A 22,277-nucleotide genomic window follows, 5' to 3' on the forward strand; every position below is an offset into this window, starting at 1 on the left:
ACGGAATTCAGATTTTCGTGAAACAATTCTACTTATTATTAGACTGTTGTGTATTTATACAGAATCGTAGAAAGATTAAAAGAATAGAAAAGCGTTGCAATATTACTTTCGTTCTACCAAAATAATTAAAAACAGAGTGGATCCTGTTGTTTGTAACACATACAGAAAATTTGTATTTTTCACAAAGATCCATAGTCTATTTATCACAGTGAAAGTACAACAAATGTGTGTCCGAGCACAGCAAATTCTAAATATTGACTCGGATTTCAACACAACTCGGATTTCTTCTCCGGATTTTCACAAAACAATTATTTACCGATTCTCGATACAATTAAGAATTACAGCAACGAATAAACTAGAGCAGAACATCTCGAATAACACTCTCGGTACAACGGAGCCCCGATTGTTGCCATCGCCGTGTCAGAATTAGCTGTTAACCCTTAGCGTTCCGAAAGCTCCGCTACGGAGACATTTGTCATTTGTTCCGTAACTCCGAAGGCTCCACTGCGGAGCCAAATGTTTTTAGCATACGTTATCGTCGGCGTTAGCAATTGTTATCTGTCGTTAAAACGTGCTAAGTCTGTACCATTACGATTAAACCATTTTTTGACCTCTTCTATGGTTAGCAACATGGAGAAAAATAAATGTTACGATGAGAATTTAGAGCCGAGCGATAACGAAGACGTATTTGATTTTGAAGAGTTAAAAGACATTGTTGAAGACAATGTTGGTTATGATTCTGACACTTCGAGTAGTAGCAGCGAAATTATACTACCAAAGAGACGAAGAATGAGAATTATGGAAAGCGAAAGCGAAGATACGTTACAAGACTTAGACGAACGGCGCGATGTTACGGAAGAATTACATATTCCAGATAGAATACCTTTTAGCGTATTGCCACAGGTCGTTGGACCACGAGTTCCTACAAACATCGAACAGCCGATACGATATTTTAAATTATTTTTCACGGACGAATCGGTAAATGAAATTATAAAGGAAACCAACGATTACGCAGAAAATGTTCTAAACTTGAAAGAAATATCTAGTAACTCTATTTGGCGAAGCGAATACTGTGACACTTGTCCAAGTAAATCCAGAATGCACATGGGAGATCGTTACCAAAGATATCGCACCATGGTGAATTACAAAATTTAAAATTTATCTCCTATTTACAATAGGAAAATGTATATTTATAAAATAAATAAAATATCAAATGCGTTCGCAAGGACGTGCAATCTTTCCCGTTCGAAATGAGACTTCCTTTATCTCAGGCGCTCCGCTCCAAAAATGTGCCAGAGTTGCTGGTAGACAGTACTCGAGAAACGCGCGGAGCGCTAAGGGTTAAACGACAGAATAACATCTATGCTCGATAAGTTATTAATAGATATTTTCATGCCGAGTCGGACTCGTGAAAATACGACAAGGGGTTAAATTCCCCTGAAACGTAAACGTTTCGTTTTAATCGAGTAAAACCGAGACTCGCATCGGTTGCTAAAACTCGCAGTCTCAAGTTCGCACATCTCGGGATCACCAGTTTTCCATGTTACATGCAACACGCAACATGATTGCGCGCGCGCGCGCGCGTGTTACTGTTACTCGATCCTCGGCCGTCATTCGAACAGCCGCGGCTCGTTAGATTTTCGCTGCGCGATTCAAGTGCTATATCGAGCGTCAAGGATGTTACTTGGAGAACGATTACGGAGTGCCATTATTGCTCGGTGCTTTCACCGCGATTACAGAGTTCGACGAGTTCACCTTGAAATTCCAGGAAAGCTCGCAACCTACCCGGCGAGAGTCACCGCGGAGAGGCTGCCGCCACTCCTCGGAGTGGTGTGCCCGAGTGTCCTTCGAGTGTCGATCCCGGCAGGCTTGGGGGATTAGGGTAGGCCTGGATGGGCTCGTAGATCTCGATGGGATCCCGGAAACCATATGGCTTCGCCGAGAGAGGACTGCCCCACGATCTTTTCTCAACATCTGTCCACGAGTCTTCGTTTACAATCTCGACGCCTCCTATCGTCTTGGTGGGATTCGCCTGGCATAGTAAAAACGAAGGTTCTTTGCCAAACATCTGACGCCCCGACAGATGGACCCAACACGACGCCCACTTTTTGCACGGGAATAATGATCCTTTGTAGTCTACCATTATCATAGCGTTGCCGAATATTGTATCGTGTTGTCCCGAATTTGATGGGTTTTTTTCTTTTTTTCGTTTTCTTTTTAACGAGTTACGTGGTTTAATCAGCGATGATATTTTAGTGGCTAGAATGTTTGAATAGAGAAATGAACTGTATGAAAGAGGATCTTGATATTTCTTTTTAATTTTGTTTTTAATAAATAGAGTAATATTTCTGGTCATTGTGATTGGTAAATGGATTTGATTGGAAAGTAAAGTAAACATTATGTAATAAAGTAAAAATTATATATAATATATAAGATATTATATATAGATATATATATGTATATATATAGATATATAATTATATAGATATATAAGTAAAAATTATGAAATAAATTGTAACGTAAATTGTAACGTAAAAATGATCTGTTTATGCATAAATGTATGGAATAAAAATTTAATACAACTGTTTTCTTAGAACAGAAAAGTTGAACATCAGAAAGTAAGTCTTTGGTAAGTCTTTAATAAAAGACTTTTCTGTTCTATTTTCTTAGAACATAATTTCATTAAAAATGAAAAAATACCTGTTTTCTTAGAACAGATATATTAAACGTCAGAAAGTAATTATTTTCTTAGAACGTAGAAGTTAAAAATGGAAAAATAACCGTTTCCTTAGAACAGAAAAGTTAGAAATTAAAATATAACTGTTTCTTTAGAACATAAAAGTTAGAAATGGAAAAATAACAGTTTTCTTAGAACGGAAAAGTTAAAGGTGGAAAAATAATTGTTTCCTTAGAACAGAAAAGTTAAAAATGGAAAAATAACTGTTTCTTTAGAACAGAAAAGTTAACGTGAAAAGATAACAGTTTCCTTAAAACAGAGAAGTTAAAAACCGAAAAATAACTGTTTTCTTAGAACAGATAAGTTAAAAGCCGAAAAACAACTGTTTTCTTAAAACAGATAAGTTAAAACACAGAAGTTAAAAGCCGAAAAATAACTGTTTTCTTAGAACAGTAAAGATAAACATGGAAAAATGACTGTTCCTTTAGAACAGAAAAGTTAACGTGAAAAGATAACAGTTTCCTTAAAACAGAGAAGTTAAAAACCGAAAAATAACTGTTTTCTTAGAACAGATAAGTTAAAAGTCGCAAAACAACTGTTTTCTTAGAACAGAAAAGTCGAACGTCGAAAAATAACCGTTCTCTTAAAACAGAGAAGTTAAAAGTAAATAAACAACAGTTACATCAGAACCGACTGAAGCTTTGAACAATTTTATCCAAGCCCCGATCACGAACATGAAAAATAAATAGAAACGAGGAACTACCAATTATGTATACATATGTACACATATATAGAAGTAGAATACCAGTTTTGCGGAACTCGATTTACATTGAACGACAATCGCGACCAATCAGCTCCATTCATAGAAAATAATTGATATCGTCACGAACGGGAGTTCGCGGTGGGAGCTGCTCTAACCGAGTGATAGATGAACCGCGAATAATTCGCGGCACTGTAAATTTTCGACGAAAACGCCTGACCGGCTTGAAACGCGGCGATGATGCCGAGTAGTGAGAAGCTGTTCCCGGGAGAAAAGAAAAGAAAAGAAGAGAAAAGAAGCGAAGTGGGGGAGAAGGGAAGATAAAAGAAGAGAAGGGATGAGAAGGAAAGAGAGGAGAGAGCAGAGGAGAGAGGGAGAGAGAAGAGCGGAGAGAGCAGAGAAAAGAGAGAGAAGATAGAGCAGAGAAGAGAGAGAGGGAGAGAGAAGAGAGAGCAGAGCAGAGAGAGAGAGCAGAGAGCAGAGAGAGCAGAGCAGATAAGAGAGAGAAGAGAGAGCAGAGCAGAGCAAAGAAGAGAGAGAAGAGAGAGCAGAGCAGAGCAAAGAAGAGAGAGAAGAGAGAGCAGAGCAAAGAAGAGAGAGAAGAGAGAGCAGAGCAGAGACGAGAAAGAGAGACAAGAGAGGGAGAGAGAGGAGAGAGCGGAGCAGAGAGGGAGAGAGAAGAGAGAGAGCGGAGCACAGAGGAAGCGAGAAAAGGAGAGAAAGAGGGCCGAGGATGAAAATCAGAAAGAAGGATCGCGGAGGCAGCGCGCAGCGGGAAGAAGAGGGCGTTGCACGTGGCCTCGCATCTGCTTCTCCACCGAGTGACCCGGCGGCTGACCCGCTCCAAGTACCAATAATTAACTCTGCTCGTGCGCCAAATGCACACGAGCGCGCACGGGGCCAAACGCTTGCGTCATACGCTGCGGCCAGTGTTGTTCACTGTTCCCATGAAAGAAAGGCCTGCGCATACTTGTGCAGTTAAGCGCGACAAGGGGCCACGATGTGGACGGACAAAAGGTGGCCCGATGATTCGAACGCGCTGCGTGGCCCGAGATCGATCGCGATTACGTACGAACCCCGTTCGCGATACCTCACCTGGAGCCTTTCCAATATCCGCGTCTCTATAGCGTTCAGGACCTTTCTGAAAAAGGGCACGTGCAAGGCGAGAGTGTCACTGGACCGCGGACCTTTATGCGAAATATTAATTTCCTATCGTCGATTGCGAGATGAATTATTATTAAGATGAATTATTATTAATTATTATTGAACCCGTCGAAATGACGGGTCACCGATTTTTTTCATTTACGATTATTCAGATCGTTAAAATACACGAAGATAACAAATATCCTGTGGATATATAATTATTATTTAATGAAGTATATAAATTTAATTTTCTTTTGCAACATTGATGTTACTTTTATTATAATAATTATATATAATAATTATTATATATAATTATAATATATTAATATATATATTAATGTTATAACAAAAGTAACATCGATGTTACAAATGTGTATATATATGTACTTGTTACAGTATAATGCAATTAACTTTGTTATAATGTTCATTATAACTCGAAAATGGTACAAATTGGAGCGTCTCTGAAAACGTTAAAAAAATTTTCCCGCGAATGAATCTGCTACCGATTTGAAGATCGAAGCTTCCCCTTTCTGAAGACGTCTCGAAACTTGGTGCACGATTTCTTGAAATCGTTTTATCGAACTGAAACGAGGAACATGTTTGATCGCGTAACGCCCTCGTGTGTCACTGTGAAGTGGACGGTACACCTACCATTCGAAGCTCGATAAATCGACGAGAAAAGATCGTACGTCGAAGTTTAAGAGGTCGTTGTAAAGGGGAGGCTTCGATCTTCAAATCTGTGGTATACTCGATCGTGGGAAAAATTTTCTAAAGTCCGCGGAGATCTTTCAATTTGCATCACTTTCAAGAAAGGGCGTGTCTCCAGTTTTTCGCTTGTTGCGTCGTGCGAAAACATTTTACGAGAAAATAAGGGATGCAAGACGAAAGTAGAAGCTTCGAGCTTTAAAATGAGTCCTCGTTCATCGCCGTACGACTATTTTCCACGAGATTGTAACGATTTAAATTAGCGATAATTTGTCGAACAGCAGAATGCGAATACTTTTTGCAGTATTTATTCAAATGTATTTTTAAATAAAAATCGTGCACTATCTGCATAAATACGGTCTCATTTTTCAAAAACAGCGTGCACTCTTGTCAGTTTTAGTGCTCGGTTATTCTAGTATTTAACGCACGACAGTTCAGCGTAACATTAAAGTCACGTACCGATTTATCGATGTTTTTTAAACAAGTCACGCGCCGATTCATCGACAGTTTTTAACAAGTCACGTACCGATTCGTCAATGATTTTTAACGTCGTGGTCTAGGAATACAGTAATGTTTCTCTAATTGACGCTCAGATTGCGCACAAAAATGGACAATTTGGGAAGAGGAGATACGATTATTCAATTTAGTGGACAATCTGAGCGTCAGTAAGGGAGACATTTCTGTACAGCGATCTCTCCCTAATTCGCGCTCAGATCGCGCACAAAAATGGACAATTTAGGAAGAGGCGGAACGATTATTCGACCCTTGCGGTTTATTTTTATAGTTATAAATTGTCCACAATTATAAAAACGGGCCGCAAGGCTCGAATAATCGTATCTCCTCTTCCCGAATTGTCCATTTTAGTGGACAATCCGAGCGTCAGTAAGGGAGACATTACTGTACAGCGATTTCTCCCTAATTCGCGCTCAGATCGCGCACAAAAATGGACAATTTGGGAAGGGGAGATACGATTATTCGAGCCTTGCGGTTTATTTTTATAGTTATAAATTGTCCACAATTATAAAAACGAGTCGCAAGACTCGAATAATCGTATCTCATCTTCCCAAATTATCCATTTTCGTGGAGAATCTGAGCGTCAGTAAGGGAGACATTACTGTACAGCGATTTCTCCCTAATTCGCGCTCAGATCGCGCACAAAAATGGACAATTTGGGAAGAGGAGATACGATTGTTCGAGCCTTGCGGTTTATTTTTATAGTTATAAATTGTCCACAATTATAAAAACGAGTCGCAAGACTCGAATAATCGTATCTCATCTTCCCAAATTATCCATTTTCGTGGAGAATCTGAGCGTCAGTAAGGGAGACATTACTGTACAGAGATTTCTCCCTAACTCGCGCTCAGATCGCGCACAAAAATTGACAATTTAGGAAGAGGCGGAACGATTATTCGAGCCTTGCGGTTTATTTTTATAGTTATAAATTGTCCACAATTACAAAAACGAGCCGCAAGGCTCGAATAATCGTATCTCCTCTTCCCAAATTTTTAGTGGATAATCCGAGCGTCAGTAAGGGAGACATTACTGTGCTCCGAGATAACGAATTCAAGTTACCGTATTTAAGCAACATTTATATTTATATTATTTCTCCCAAAAACTTTTATCATGGCGCCAGAATTATTCGCTCCAGTAGAATCTCTGTGAACTCAGTTTGTTCCTGCTTGGATGCATTGCTTCGAATGTCACGTCACAGGCGTGTCAAGCATTCTAGAGGAAAGTATCGTTCGTTGTTACGTCAGAGGTGATTCCGTCGTGCACAAAGTTGCAATGAACTTTCTTCCAGAGGAAAGTTTAGATGTCTGTTGCGCATGTTTACGTAAACGCTCGCGTTGTTTCTCCCCCTTTTACGAACGTCAGCAGACTCGCGGTATCGTGTTCCCCAAGTAATTAGAGAACTCCAATCGGTACAAATGATACAGTAATGTTCTCGACCACTGTGCGAGTTTTCAAGTTTCATTGTATTTTGGAGTTGTCGCAAATGCTACCCGCAGTAACGTGGAATAAATTATGATGAAAATGTATAAAATTGGGTAAAATTGCACAAAATTGTACTCAATTGTACAAAATTGTATAAAATTGTATGGAATTGCATAAAATTGTACAAAATTTTATAAAATTGTATAAAACTGTATAAAACTGTATAAAACTGCATAAAATTGTATAAAATTGTACAAAATTGTATGGAATTGCATAAAATTGTATGGAATTACATAAAATTGTATGGAATTGCATAAAATTGTATAGAATTGCTTAAAATTGAATAAAATTGTATACAATTGCATGCAATTATATGAAATTGCATAAAATTGTATACGATTGTATAAAATTCTATAAAATTGTATTAAATTGTACAAAATTGTGCAAAATTGTATAGAATTGCATAAAATTGTACAAAATTGTATAAAATGTTATGAAATAGTACAAAACTGTATAAAATTGCATAAAATTCTATAAAATTGTATGAAATTGTATAAAATTGTACAAAATTGTATAAAATTGTACAAAATTGCATAAAATTGTATAAAATTGTACAAAATTGTATAAAATTGTACAAAATTGTATAAAATTGTACAAAATTGTATAAAATTGTACAAAATTGTATGGAATTACATAAAATTGTACAAAATTGTATAAAACTGTATAAAATTGCATAAAATTCTATAAAATTGTATGAAATTGTTTAAAACTGCATAAAATTGTATAAAATTGTACAAAATTGTATGGAATTGCATAAAATTGCATAAAATTGTATAGAATTGCATAAAATTGAATAAAATTGTATACAATTAAATGCAATTATATGAAATTGCATAAAATTGTATACAATTAAATGCAATTATATGAAATTGCATAAAATGGTATACAACTGTATAAAATTCTATAAAATTGCATAAAATTGTACAAAATTGTATGGATTTGCATAAAATTGTACAAAATTGTATGGATTTGCATAAAATTGTACAAAATTGTATGGATTTGCATAAAATTGTACAAAATTGTATGGATTTGCATAAAATTGTACAAAATTGTATAAAATTGTATGGAATTGCATAAAATTGTACAAAATTGTGCAAAATTGTATAAAACTGTATAAAATCGCATAAAATTGTATAAAATTGATGTATGTTCTACGAAATTGTATAATACTTATATCAAATTATAGTATAAACTTGTATAAAACTGTAAAAAATCGCATAAAATCGTACAAAATTGTATACAAAATTCTACAAAAATATAATTTATTCGTTACGAAAGCTAAGCATTACTCATTGTTCCCCATTATCGAAGTTTTCGATAGAAAGAGACGTTCTCGTGCCGGTTTCGCGTACATTCGCGTCGACACGAGTGCCTTCGATCACTGTTCACCGTTGCCCCGTGAACGGAATAGAAATATTTCGACGTCGGTCTCACGCGAGAGCGGAGGTGTCAAGCGTTCGCATGCTTCGCGAAAGAACGCTCGCGGAAAAGGAGCGGCGCACCACCACCGCCGTCGTCGTCGCCGCCGTCGGTGTCGCTGTCTTTGTTTGACGGTCTTGTCGCCGGTTGATAGTCTTGGCACGCGAGTCACGGGTCGCGCAACAAGAATTTTTAACGAAGCCGCGGCACCGCGAACGCAATTAATTCCCGGCCGTGAGCGACTCTTAAGCGGCTCGTGACCGGTGCCTGACCGGGCCTGGCTTCGATCGCGCTTTCATTGTCGCGATTTATTGTCCACGGTGACCGATCGCGGAAATGAAATCGAACGGGCCGAGTTGTCGCGCGACAACGGTGCTTCGATCGTTCACGATCGATCCGTGTGCCTGGTCCGGAAACGAGATGATATATTTCCAGGCTGCCGGGAAATAAACGACTCGTTTGCTACTTTATTAATGGCGCGGTGTTGCATTCGACGCGACAAAAAAAATCGTTGCGTCGTTGCATTTGGAGTTCACGAAGCTGCGGTGATCTTTGCAAAATTTCGATTTGCAAGATGAATTATTATTAACACCAGGTTCACGGTGAACCTGGCAAAATGACGGGTCACCAATTTTTTCATTTACGATTATTCAGATCATTAAAATACACGAAGATAAAAAATACCCCGTGGATATATAATTATTATTTCATTGAATATATAAATTTAATTTTCTTTTGTAACAAATATATATAATATATATTAATATATATATTAATGTTATAACAAAAGTAACATCGATGTTACAAATTTGTATATATATATATATGTACTTGTTACAGTATAATGTAATTAACTTTGTTATAATGTTCAGAAATTATAACAATTTCCCATCGGTTTTTCGGATTTACTTAGTTTTCAGTTTACTCGAAAATGGTACAAATTGGAGCGTCTCTGAAAACGTTAAAAAAATTTTCCCGCGAATGAATCTGCTACCGATTTGAAGATCGAAGCTTCCCCTTTCTGAAGACGTCTCGAAACTTGGTGCACGATTTCTTGAAATCGTTTTATCGAACTGAAACGAGGAACATGTTTGGTCGCGTAACGCCCTTGTGTGTCACTGTGAAGTGGACGGTACACCTTTCATTCGAAGCTCGATAAGTCGACGAGAAAAAAATCCTACGTCGAAGTTTAAGAGGTCGTTGTAAAGGGGAGGCTTCGATCTTCAAATTCGTGGTATACTCGATCGTGGAAAAAATTTTCTAAAGTCCGCAGAGATCTTTCAATTTGTATCACTTTCAAGAAAGGGCGTGTCTCCAGTTTTTCGCTTGTTGCGTCGTGCGAAAACATTTTACGAGAAAATAAGCGATGCGGGACGAAAGTAGAAGCTTCGAGCTTTAAAATGAGTCCTCGTTCATCGCCGTACGACTATTTTTCACGAGATTGTAACGATTTAAATTAGCGATAATTTGTCGAACAGCAGAATGTGAATACTTTTTGCAGTATTTATTGGGATGTATTTTTAAATAAAAATCGTGCACTATCTGCATAAATACGGATTGTTTTATTAATTTATGTTCGCCGTAACGAACTTTCCAGTCGGTGTAAACAATTTTTTCCTTCGTTGGATAATTATAAAATGATCAATTAAAATCAGAGTATCGGTTATATCAAACGAAAATCTCATCGAAAAAGTTCAACGATTGCTAAGAAAAGTCATGAATGATATAGTAACTACCCGAGATTGAATGAAGTCAAGTATAAAAATCAACGTAGTCCCAGCAGGCCAACGATTTCGCCGCGGACTCTCTCATTGATAGTTGAGGGACCCTGAAGCGCCGCTATGAATTCCAAGAGAGAATGATTCACAAGTGACTCACCAGTCTTGTTACTGTTGCTGCCGAAAGAATGCAGTTTTTTCCAGCCTTTCCAACCCTTTTTCCAGATCATGGCGGCCTTCGTTTTACGCTGACCGCCGGCTAATTCAGGCGTGCTGGTTTTGCCCATTCCACGCCTCAAGGAGCCCAGTCCCGACCTAAGCAAAGAACAATTGGCAACATTAGTTCCCTGTCCTCTCCGCCAACCGTTTCTGGCCGTGCAATTGCCACGCTGAATCAATAAACGCGACGCCACAAAACTGTCCAATAATTCTTGACTCGCTTGGCTCGCGTCCGAGACGCGCCATCCACATTGGCCGCAGGAATCATTTCAAGGCGGATTATAACCGCGGATCAACGTGGATATGATTTACTATTATTGTAACTCATCCGGCGACTCCATTTCTTTGCAGTTAGCGTGGAATTAGTAAACGTGGAACGGTATAAAATCGACTGGCATCAAGAACATTTCTATAATTCTGTAAAATTTTACATATAATTGTATGAAATTCTATAAGATTGAATCCAATTTGTATGAAAATGTACAAAATAAAAATTGTATCAAAATGTATAAAATTGTATGCGATTGATATAAATTCTACAAAATTGTATAGAAATTCTATAAAATTTGTATAAGATTATACAAAATTATAGGAAATTGTATAAGATTGTACCAAATTGTATGAAATTGTATAAAATTGCATGAAATTATCTTGAACAAAAACATCAATTAGGAAAACCTTTAAATTGTATGCAATTGACATAAATTCCACAAAATTGTATACAAATTCTATGAAATTTGTATAATATTATACAAAATTATAGGAAATTGTATAAGATTGTACCAAATTGTATGAAATTATCATGAACAAAAACATCAATTAGGAAAACCCAAAAATTGTATGCAATTGATATAAATTCCACAAAATTGTATACAAATTCCATGACATTTGTATAAGATTATACAAAATTATAGGAAATTGTATAAAATTGTACCAAATTGTATGAAATTGTATAAAATTGCATGAAATTATCATGAACAAAAACATCAATTAGGAAAACCCAAAAATTGTATGCAATTGATATAAATTCCACAAAATTGTATACAAATTCCATGAAATTTGTATAAGATTATACAAAATTATAGGAAATTGTATGAAATTGTATAAAATTGTATGAAACTATCTTGAACAAAAACATCAATTAGGAAAACCCAAAAATTGTATGCAATTGACATAAATTCCACAAAATTGTATACAAATTCCATGAAATTTGTATAAGATTATACAAAATTATAGGAAATTGTATAAAATTGTACCAAATTGTACGAAATTGTATAAAATTATCTTCAACAAAAACATCAATTAGGAAAACCCTTAAATTGTATGCAGTTGACATAAATTCCAAAAAATTGTATACAAATTCTATAAAATTTGTATAAGATTATACAAAATTATAGGAAATTGTATAAAATTGTACCAAATTGTATGAAATTGTATAAAATTGCATAAAATTTTATGAAGTTGTATAAAATTGTACAAAGTTGTATAAAATTGTATGGAATTGCATAAAATTGTACAAAATTTTATAAAATTGTATAAAACTATAAAATTGCATAAAATTATATAAAATTGCATAAAATTGTACAAAATTGTATAAAATTGTATGAAATTGTATAAAATTATCTTGAACAAAACCATCAATTAGGAAAACCCTTAATAGTTTCGGATGCATTAAAGATGCTTAATACACTAAGTTTCGTTCAATTTATGCAGATTTTTCAACGCGATTTGACAAGAAACTATTTCAATGTAATTCATATCCTCCGAGTTCCCGCAAACTATATTCATTATCACCAATTAGTTTTAATGGTTCCCGTCTATTTGCCTAATAAGTACACGTTGGAGTGAGCGCTATTCCTCTTCGAAAGATGAATTATTTACGATACAATTAATGTGTAGTAAAAAGTTTTATTCCCGTCACTTGATGCGCTCATAAAAGTCCGCCCATAAATTAGTTGGAATATCTCGTGCAACGATGATATTACATTAAACTATGCGCATTGAGCAACTGAAATTCTCTACGGACCACTGAGCGTCTCTCTGTTTTAAGTCCGGGCGTCACGTCAGTTTAACACCAGCGTTTCAGAAGCGATTTTTCAGTCACGCAACAAATACGATCGTTATCATTCCACGAACATTATCTCTCTCAGTTTCTTCTGCCGACTGCCATGGGAGTATCTCGTATTTCTACCACGGGTTGGAACGCTAGAAAAATCGCTGGTGTGAAACTGACGTCAGAAAATACGAGCTAAGAGAACATCACCCTTGGCAAAAAGTGTCTGATCCGAAATTACCTCGAAGTAGAAGCAACTTCGAAGGAGCTTAAGCATTAATGTTACATTAATCTAAACAATTCGACGAATTATTACAGCGTTCGAGCAACGTTTTAAAGAATTTCTGAACCGAATGTTCGATTTTTTTGCACTCGAGTGGTGACTCAGAAGCACCACTAAAATTTGTTACATCACGTTTTAAGATTAATTTTATATTAACAAAGTTTAGATTTAAAAAATTGTTAAGAGTGTAACTGTTGCGTGAGTCCCAAGAGTCAATTTCACATGCATAAAATGCATTTTATCATATAAAATGAAACTACTACAAGTAAGAAAAATGATTATATATTTACAGTTAAAATAGCTTCGAGTGCAAAGGGTTAAAATAACTATTAGAAAAGCATAAAGCGTTAAAGACTCGACTGCCGATTTCTAATTGTTCAATGAACATATCAAAAAGACAGCTGATAAAAGAAAAATTGTTAGTTTAGTGTACGCGTGTAGTTCATTTCTTGTGAATTTAAGAGAAAAATCTTTCCATTTGTTTCGAACTTTAGAAGAACGAAAGGACTGGTTTAGCTCGGACAAATACTTGTTGCCAGAAGTGGTGTCGTTAAAATGAAAGCTGGAGTTACTGTTCTTTTCTCGACCTGTAACTTGCACTGGAGCTTCCACTGAAGCCACTGTCCATGTCACAGCCAACAGGCGAAAGGAGGTCGTCGGTGGGACTGACCGAAGATAACAGCTCCTCGGTGGACGCTTCCCGTTGATCCTGGGGCTCGTCTTCGTCGTTGTTATCGACCACGGTTGGCATCAGCATCGCCTCCACGCTCAGGTTCAATTCCCCGAGCACTCGGCGATGCCGTGACTGGACTCGTCGAACCTCCTCCGCCACCAGGGACCTCCGCGAGCCGTGTAACGCTCGGTGACATTGTCTGCTAATGAATCGAGCCGATTAATAGACGGACCAATTATACATATTTCATCGGTGAACGTGTTCGCTTCATGGGAAGCCTCCGTGTCACTTGATTCTGGCTGCGCAGGTGATACGGACACAGACAAGGGCTTGAATGTACAGTAAATGTCTCCCTAACTGACGCTCGTCCATAAAAATGGAAAATTCAGGAAGAGGAAATACGATTGTTCGAACCCTGCAGCTCGTTCTTATAGTTGTTGACATTTCGAAACTATTGGGTTGGGGAATAAGTTCGTAACGTTTTTATATTTTCTTTTATTTTACAACGATTTTTCGCTGTTCGATAGAGCTCTTTCTGTTCTATAAAACTGTGCTAGTCGTCTTTTCGAGTAATTTAATTTTTTATTACTTTCGAGGCTTAGAAATGGAATATCCAGGAGGTAAAAAGCAACATTTTCGACACCTTCTCTCTTCTTCGCTTTTCATCGAGGCGAAAAAGCTGCTGAAGCAGCCCGAGACATTTGCAACATATACGGAGAAGGTGTCACAGGCGAGTCTACAGCACGAAAATGGTTTGCGAAGTTCAAAAATGATGATTTTGACGTCGACGACACGCCCCGCGGCGGAAGACCTTCCGAATTCGACGAAGAGCGTCTCAAAGCACGTTTGTAGGAGAACGGTCACCGAACAAGTCGTGAATTGGCCGAAAGAATGAACTGCGATCATAAAACGATTCTCAATTATCTTCATTCAATGGGATTTGCCGAAAAATTGGGAGCCTGGGTTAAATTCGAATTCGGAAGGTCTTCCGCTGCGGGGCGTGTCGTCGACGTCAAAATCGTCATTTTTGAACTTCGCAAACCATTTCCGTGCTGTAGACTCGCCTACGAATATTCGTATCGATCAGATACAAAGCAACTGTTAAAACTGAACTTTTATGGTGGAATTAAAGTGTCAAAATGTAAAAGTTGACTTGAAGTTAACTTGAAGAGAAATAATTGCAAAGGTGTACAAAGTTTACTGTATCGTTTATATTTTTAAGAGTTCACAGTGTAATTACAGATCAATTCAAGCCCCGTTCATGATTTATTCAAGAGAAATTATTGTTAAAATGTCAATTTCATTTTCAGAATAGCGGTGCAACAACTTCAACATTTCTACTGGCGTTTAAAACAAAATTTGTAACATTTTGTAAAATTTGTAAATTTCTATTTTCTATTATTTCTAATATAGAAATATATAAATATGATGTCTCGTGAAGTTTTCGTTTAAGCATCGCTAAAAATGTGAAAGTTACTTTCAGTCCAGATATACAGTAATGTCTTCCTTACTGACGCTCAGGTTGTGTACAGAAATGGACAATTTGGGAAGAGGAGATACGATTATTAGAACCTTGCGACTCGTTTTTATAGTTGTTGACAATCGATGACCAATAAAGAACGAGCAACAAGGCTCGAACAATCGTATCTTCTCTTCCAAAATTGTCCACTTTTGTGGACAATCTGAGCGTCAATTAGAGAGACATTACTGTATATCCATATATTGTTACCAACCCCGCCGGGTTAACATTTCTACCTGCGACTGCAACAATAGCTAATAACTTATTAATTGGCTGTATAGCACGAGTAACACGAAAGCAACGGCAAGTGTATTGAAGTAGCAACCTCGGATAACTCATCTTCAATCATTTTAAATACCGATTGAAATAGCCGGCGCGATCAAGGGGATGCACCTTTCTATTCACGAGGTCCGGCATCGATAGAAGCAAAAAGACCGTCTCCCTCTCCGCCCCCCTATCTCTCTCTCTCTCTTTCTCTCTCTCTCTCTCTCTCTCTCTCTCTCTCTCTCTCTCTCTCTCTTTCTCTCTGCCCCTGTCGGTCTTAAGAAAAGCGTCGCATAATAATTTACCAGTGAATCGGAGTCAATTTGAATGGGTATTTATCTTGTCCCGATGAATGACTTAGGTCTCGGCCGCGAATGCGCCGCGGACAATCCACCGACTGTTGTTTTCTTATTGTTCGCGACTTAATCACCGTCTCCGGGCATCCGGTGGCCGGGCCCGGGACGCGTCGAATCGGGCCAAGTGGCCGGGGACGCGCTTGTTGTCCACTTAAAACCGCATTCACTCGCGTCGGTGAAGTTCAGTTCGCGTCGGGCGAATGAACCGCGCGTATTCATCAACCGTTTAGACCGAATGAAACCGTAATTCTGCTCGCTATCGACCGTAAGAAGCCCGCGGGTCTCTCTCCCTTGGAAACTAACACCGTCTTCCGGTTAGGGACCCGCTCCCATGGGGGTACGGTCCTCCCGGCTTCTACAGGGTGTCTGTAGAACTCGGTTTCGGGCGTTTCTTTTGTTTTTTTCCTTTTTTTTCTTATAAAAGTCGCTCGTTGCTCGAAAATATAAAAGCTTCCGGATGGAATTTCGTTTTCTGAGGAAATGTTTATTCTTGTTTACGTTAAACCTTGCTGCTTGAGGAAACTGTTTTCTTTTTTTTTTTAAACATTATTGTGAACAATTTATTTCATGATTTTAGATCGTAATGGAACTTTAAACGAACAACTGCGATATCTGCTATTTAAGGAAACGGTATCTTTCTTTTGGGAACATTATTTTGAAAAATTTATTTCATGATTTTCGACTGAAACGTGACTTTGAAACAGCAACTATGATATATATTGTTTAAGAAAACTGTTAGTTCTCACGAAAACGTCTTCTAAACATAATAACTAAATATAGATATTAAAAGAATTAAATAACTAAATATAATAACATCATCAATATGTATTCGTTCTTTTTGTCTAAACCCTGATTTTGTTTAAACTTTTATCGTGCAGATATTATTCAATGCGATAAGCACGAAAGACAACCGATTTTGATGAAACTTTCCCGAGATAAATAGCTCAGATAAAAGAAAGAAGCTACGAGAACATAATTTCTTCGTCCAGATTTAATTTTTCCATTACAACCAAATTGTAATTTTTTGCAAGCATCGATGTACTCATTTCGCCTAGTGAACTGGTCAATCCAACATCTAAGAACACTTGAAATCGCTTGCGTTTAATTCTGAAAACGTTCTGGTGTTCTAAGAGTATGTACTTATTGCATAAAAGTATTTACATTTATATACTGGGTGTTCCATAATTACTTTAACAGCAGAAAATGAGGGGTACCTGAGACCATTTGGAGTAACTTTTTCCTTAGCGAAAATACAATCCGTGGCTTCGCTTACGAGTTATTAACGAAAAATAGTGACCAATCGGAGGCGAGATCAGATGGCGCGAGGCGTCCGAGCCAATGAACGGAATTAGGCTTAGTCCGCTGGTCGGCTCGCCCGTCTAGCGCTAGGCGAGCTCGCCTCTCATTGGTTAATGTTTTTCGCTAATTACTCGTAAACGAAACCGCGGATTGCATTTTCGCTAAGGAAAAAGTTACTCCAAATGATCTCAGGTACCCTCCATTTTCGGCTGTTAAAGTATTTACCGAACACTCTGTATATGTATATATATTTAGATAAGAGTATTTAATATTGAAATCGTCCAGCGCAAGATATCGCGAGTTTTCAGTATTTCTTACTTGATCTCCGAGATCTCCTCGTAGATATTCTCTTCCGTCCCGTAGCGGGTCATGTAGGTGTGCCTTTTGAACGTTTCCGGACATAAGGGTTGTTGTTGTTGAGGCTGGATACGGCTCAGGCCCACTTCCGCCGGACATGTTCCATGCAGCCTGCTTGGCCCAGGGTTGTAGTAAGCGTACGAATAATCCTGAAGGGGATGCTGGTGAGAAGAGCTCGTCATAGTCGAAGCGACTGTAGGATCCACCAGAGCCGCGCAGGGCATCTGAAAAGATTCAAAATTATTGAAATTAACAAATTATAATATATAGAGATTATTACTTTGTAACATTATTATGTATTTGGAGACTCTAACTTATTATAATAAGTTATAATCGGATTAAAATATAATAAGATATAATAAGATTATAATCGGAGACTTTAGCTTATTAATTGGAGGCTTTATACAGCTTATTAACTGGAAACTTTAGTTCATTAATTGGAGGACTTCAGTTTATTAATTGGAGACTCGAACTTATTAACCAGAGCCTCCAGCTTATTAACCGGAGATTTTAGCTTATTAACCAGAGACTCTAGCTTACTAATTGGAGGCTTTATAGCTTATTAATTGGAAACTTTAGTTCATTAATTGGAGGACTTTAGTTTATTAACCCTTTCGCTACGGCGGTTCAGTCCGCCGTAGCGCCCCTCCTGAACGGAACCACCCGCCGAAATTGTGCACATTGCGCGTGGATAGTGTATTTGGGAAGAAAAGGGATTTTTCTTTAAAACAATATAGTTATAATTTCTGCATAAGGTATAAAGTTATTTAATAGGTAAAAAAAGTTTCATTAACAATGGAAAAAGTGAAGAAATAATATATAATATACAGTAATAAAATAAAACATAATATTCATAATACAAAACATAATACATAATAATTAGTCCTAAAGTTAGTACTTTCGATTTTCTATCCCTTTATGACATGTAACACAATAATAATGGGGAATGCAGGTAGAACAAATATAACTTGAATGGTGTGTCGTTTATTTTGGACTGTCGTTTGTTTGTTTCGTCAAAAGATTCACGCAATACCAGCATGTCGGATATATCCGGCGTTCGTCCCCAGAGGGCGATCATGTGGATGTCGGATATATCCGGCGTTCGGCTCCGCGAGTGTTCATATGGATGACGGATATATCCGTCGTTCGGAGCGAAAGGGTTAATTGGAGACTCTAAATTATTAACCAGAGCCTCCAGCTTATTAACCGGAGATTTTAGCTTATTAACCGGAGATTCTAGCTTACTAATTGGAGGCTTTATAACTTATTAATTGGAAACTTTAGTACATTAATTGGAGGACTTTAGTTTATTAATTGGAGACTCAAACTTATTAATCAAAGATTGTAGCTTATTAACCGGAGACTCTAGCTTATTAATTGGAGGCTTTATAGCTTATTAATTGGAAACTTTAGTACATTAATTGGAGGATTTTGGCTTATTAATTGGAGACTCTAAATTATTAACAGAAGACTTTAGCTTATTAATTGGAGACTCTAAATTATTAACAGAAGACTTTAGCTTATTAATTGGAGAATTTAGCCTATTAATTGGAGACTTTATAACTTATTAACTGGAAACTTTATAGCTTATTATATAACTGGAGACTTCAGTTTATTAATTGGAGACTTTAATTTATTAATTATCAACTCGCTCTAAGAAATCGATAATTAATGAAGTACTTTGTACCTGACTGTGAGGAGGTGGATATGGTGGAGGTGGTGGAAACTCCAGGTTGACTCTTCGCGGTGTCGTGACACCCGACGCCATTCCTGGTCCTCCCAGAGACGAGGCCATGATGCATTGTTCTTTTTCTAGTCAATGATGCACTTCTTTCTCATTGTTCCTCCAGCATCCTGGAAAAAAATCGTAAACGTTCGTTATTCGCTTTAACTACTGCGTCAATTTTATAAATTCCAACCCATCCTTTTAATATTCCTTATCGATTAACGCTACTTTTCCTGTTAAACCTATTTTCGCTTGAATTATTTCACGATTATCATTGATAATCGCGTTTAATATAATATTTCATATAGTTGTAATATTTAATATAATATTTAATATAGTTGTAGTATTTAATATAATATTTGATATAATATCTAATATGATATTTGATATAATATTTAATATAATATATAATATTTAATATAATGTTTAATATAATATTTAGCATAATATTCAATATAATATGTGATACAACATTTACTATAATATACCCATAAAAGTATCTATAAATGCAAAAATTTTGATGAAGGATCCATCTCAAAAGCCAAGATGATGCGGTTTTCCGAAAATAAATCTCGTTTGCAGCGATTGGCCAACAGAACCGGAGAAACACTGACGGGACAGTATTTTATGAACTCACAATGCCATAATTCTGTGGAAAACACGGCGATCGAGGTCAAAGCCGATCTTCCCTTTCAAAGAATCTCACCGACGCGCGTAACCAGGCGTGTCGCGCTTTGATCGCCGCGCGCGATCTACACGATTTTTAACAGGAAAGGTATCATTAGGCTCTCACGCCCGAGCGGTTTGTCCCCGCTTAAGAATTTATCACTTGCCGCAAATAAAAGAGTCGGGCCAAGTAAGACGAGACTTTATGTACATATCTCCGGCCAAAAGCGACCGCACAATCTGTCCAAGGGGATATCGATTTCAATGAACCGATAGAAAATAGCAGGGAATCTGATTGTATGTGCGCGATGTTTCCAAAAGGAATTAAGTTTAACGAAGTCGCTGCTTACCTTTACGTACACTTTAATAATATTACAGCTATGGTTTTAGCGATGCGTTCTTAGAGTTCTTAGAGTTCTTAGAGTTCTGACCGTTCTAACAGTTCTGGTGGTTCTAGCCGTTCTGTTGATTGGTGTATGGTGGGTTTTGGTGGAGGAAATGAAGCGTTTTTGATTGGAGATGGGTGTGTCGGAAGTAACTTGAGGAGTGGGAAACTGTTCGAAAGTTCGGGTTGTAAATTTTCCGTTTTGGGAAATATGGAATTTATGAGTCGTGTTGTCCGTTCGTCGGGTCGAAGGGTATTTTCGTTTGGGTGCAGTTTTACTGTCGAAGGTATCGCTTAATTGCTCAAGGGATGGCCAGGGACGTTCGACCTTCGGTGATACCGTCGCAACACTGATTATAATTGGGACCCAGTCGCAACTAAGCCGCTGCAGTCGAACGGAATTAAGAAAATAATTGCTTGTTATTGTCAAGCGATTTTTTGTGAAACAGAATAAATAAATAAATAAATAAATAAATAAATAAATCAATCAATCAATGAATAAATAAATAGTGAAGACCCTGATAAATGCATTTTTTTCATAGAAAATTCAGTAAATAGATTTGAACGGAGATGAAATTACAGGAAAATTTATATGTATAGAAATCATTGAGAATTAACTTTATAATAAAATCCGCGATATGTAAAAATCAGCATTTATTTCGAGGAAATAAATTATATTTTCTTGAAAATGTTATAAATCGCCTTAGATTAAAAACCGCGTCCATTCTCCGACAATAAATAATTCCCGTCTAATTTCGAGCAGAAATAAATCGTCGCTGACCAAGACATTTTTTGTTTACCCAGGGAATTTTGAAAACGTAATTTTCCACGGGGTCCCATTACGTGGAAAAAAAAGGAACAAGATCGAAGACGGTGTTGCATGCGTGACGGTGTGAGAGATACGATCGTCGGGCGTGCTCGGGGAGAATCCGAGGGGAAAAAGATCGCAGGTGGCGAGACCCGATCCGCCGACGATTGAGATTCAAAACGCGGTGTGTAATTCGCGAACGCCGTATACGCGCCCAACGACGTGTATAATCTGCGCCGGGTGTGCGAGATCCGGCTAACAAGATAAATGTCGTGTTATTCGCGACGCCCGCATTTATCGGTGTTCCCCCGTGCGTTGCAATAACAATGGAAATTAATCTGTTTATCGACGGAGACCGTGATGCACCACCACGGATCAGCTGACTCCCGTCGCGAAAGTTGCGCGCTGCGAAATCTTACGATGCTGCCTGTGCGTTCCGGATACGTCACTGTTCACTTCCAAGTCGCTGCGATACAGTTTAGGATTAATTATTATTTTCTGGTTTATTTATACTGTTTATTTTATATATTCATTTTATATTTTCTAGTTTATTTTATATTTTCCAGTCTCAATTTTATATTTTATAATTCATTTTATATTTTCTAGTTAATTTTATATTTTATAATTCATTTTATATTTTCTAGTTTATTTTATATTTTGTAATTCATTTTATATTTTCTAGTTTATTTGATATTCTATAATTCATTTTATATTTTCTGGTTTATCTTATATTTCCTAGTTTTTATTTTATATTCTATAATTCATTTTATATTTTCTAGTTTATCTTATATTGTCTAGTTTATTTTATATTTTCTAGTTTATTTTATATTTTCTAGTTCATCTTATATTTTGTAACACATTTTATATTTCCTAGTTTATTCCATATTCTGTAATTTAATTCATATTTGATAATATATCTTATATTTTGTTTCTGCCCGGTGGCTGCATCGTTAGTTTAAAAAACGGGGGGAAACGATTGCATAAGATCACGTGTACGTGGCATCGGCCGTCAACAACGTGCGACCCAATTCTTCAGATTAAGGACAACAAGAGCGAAGACAGATCAATCAAGTAAACGCAGCAGACGGGTGCCGTGGGTGACGATATCGACCCGAAGTCTCGAGAGAGAGAGAGAGAGAGAGAGAGAGAGAGAGAGAAAGAGAGAGAAAAAAAAAGAAAAGAAAAATGTAGAATGATCGCGAATCGTAACCGTGGCTATAACCGCGGAAACGAGCTCCAAGTTCGCTCTGTG

At 37.2% G+C, this 22,277-nt stretch overlaps 1 protein-coding gene across 4 annotated transcripts in view; it reads right to left on the reverse strand.

Moving 5' to 3' along the window:
• LOC117228686 (rho guanine nucleotide exchange factor 10) overlaps positions 1-22,277 on the reverse strand; it is a 143,835-nt gene that overhangs the window by 106,799 nt on the left and 14,759 nt on the right. For 2 of the 4 annotated variants that reach the window (XM_033484595.2, XM_076519522.1), the window contains exons 2-5: positions 19,128-19,294; positions 17,402-17,664; positions 13,560-13,847; positions 10,578-10,732 (exon numbers count right to left, since the gene is read on the reverse strand). In XM_033484595.2, the coding sequence (XP_033340486.2) occupies positions 10,578-10,732; positions 13,560-13,847; positions 17,402-17,664; positions 19,128-19,235 (814 nt within the window). In that variant the 5' untranslated portion in view covers positions 19,236-19,294. Of the gene's footprint in view, positions 1-10,577; positions 10,733-13,559; positions 13,848-17,401; positions 17,665-19,127; positions 19,295-20,182; positions 20,202-22,277 lie in introns of those variants that run through there. The other 2 variants (XM_076519529.1, XM_076519537.1) reach the window with 2 other exon arrangements.

This window comes from Megalopta genalis, chromosome 1 (assembly GCF_051020955.1).
Source record: "Megalopta genalis isolate 19385.01 chromosome 1, iyMegGena1_principal, whole genome shotgun sequence".
NCBI classification, from domain to species: domain Eukaryota; kingdom Metazoa; phylum Arthropoda; class Insecta; order Hymenoptera; family Halictidae; genus Megalopta; species Megalopta genalis.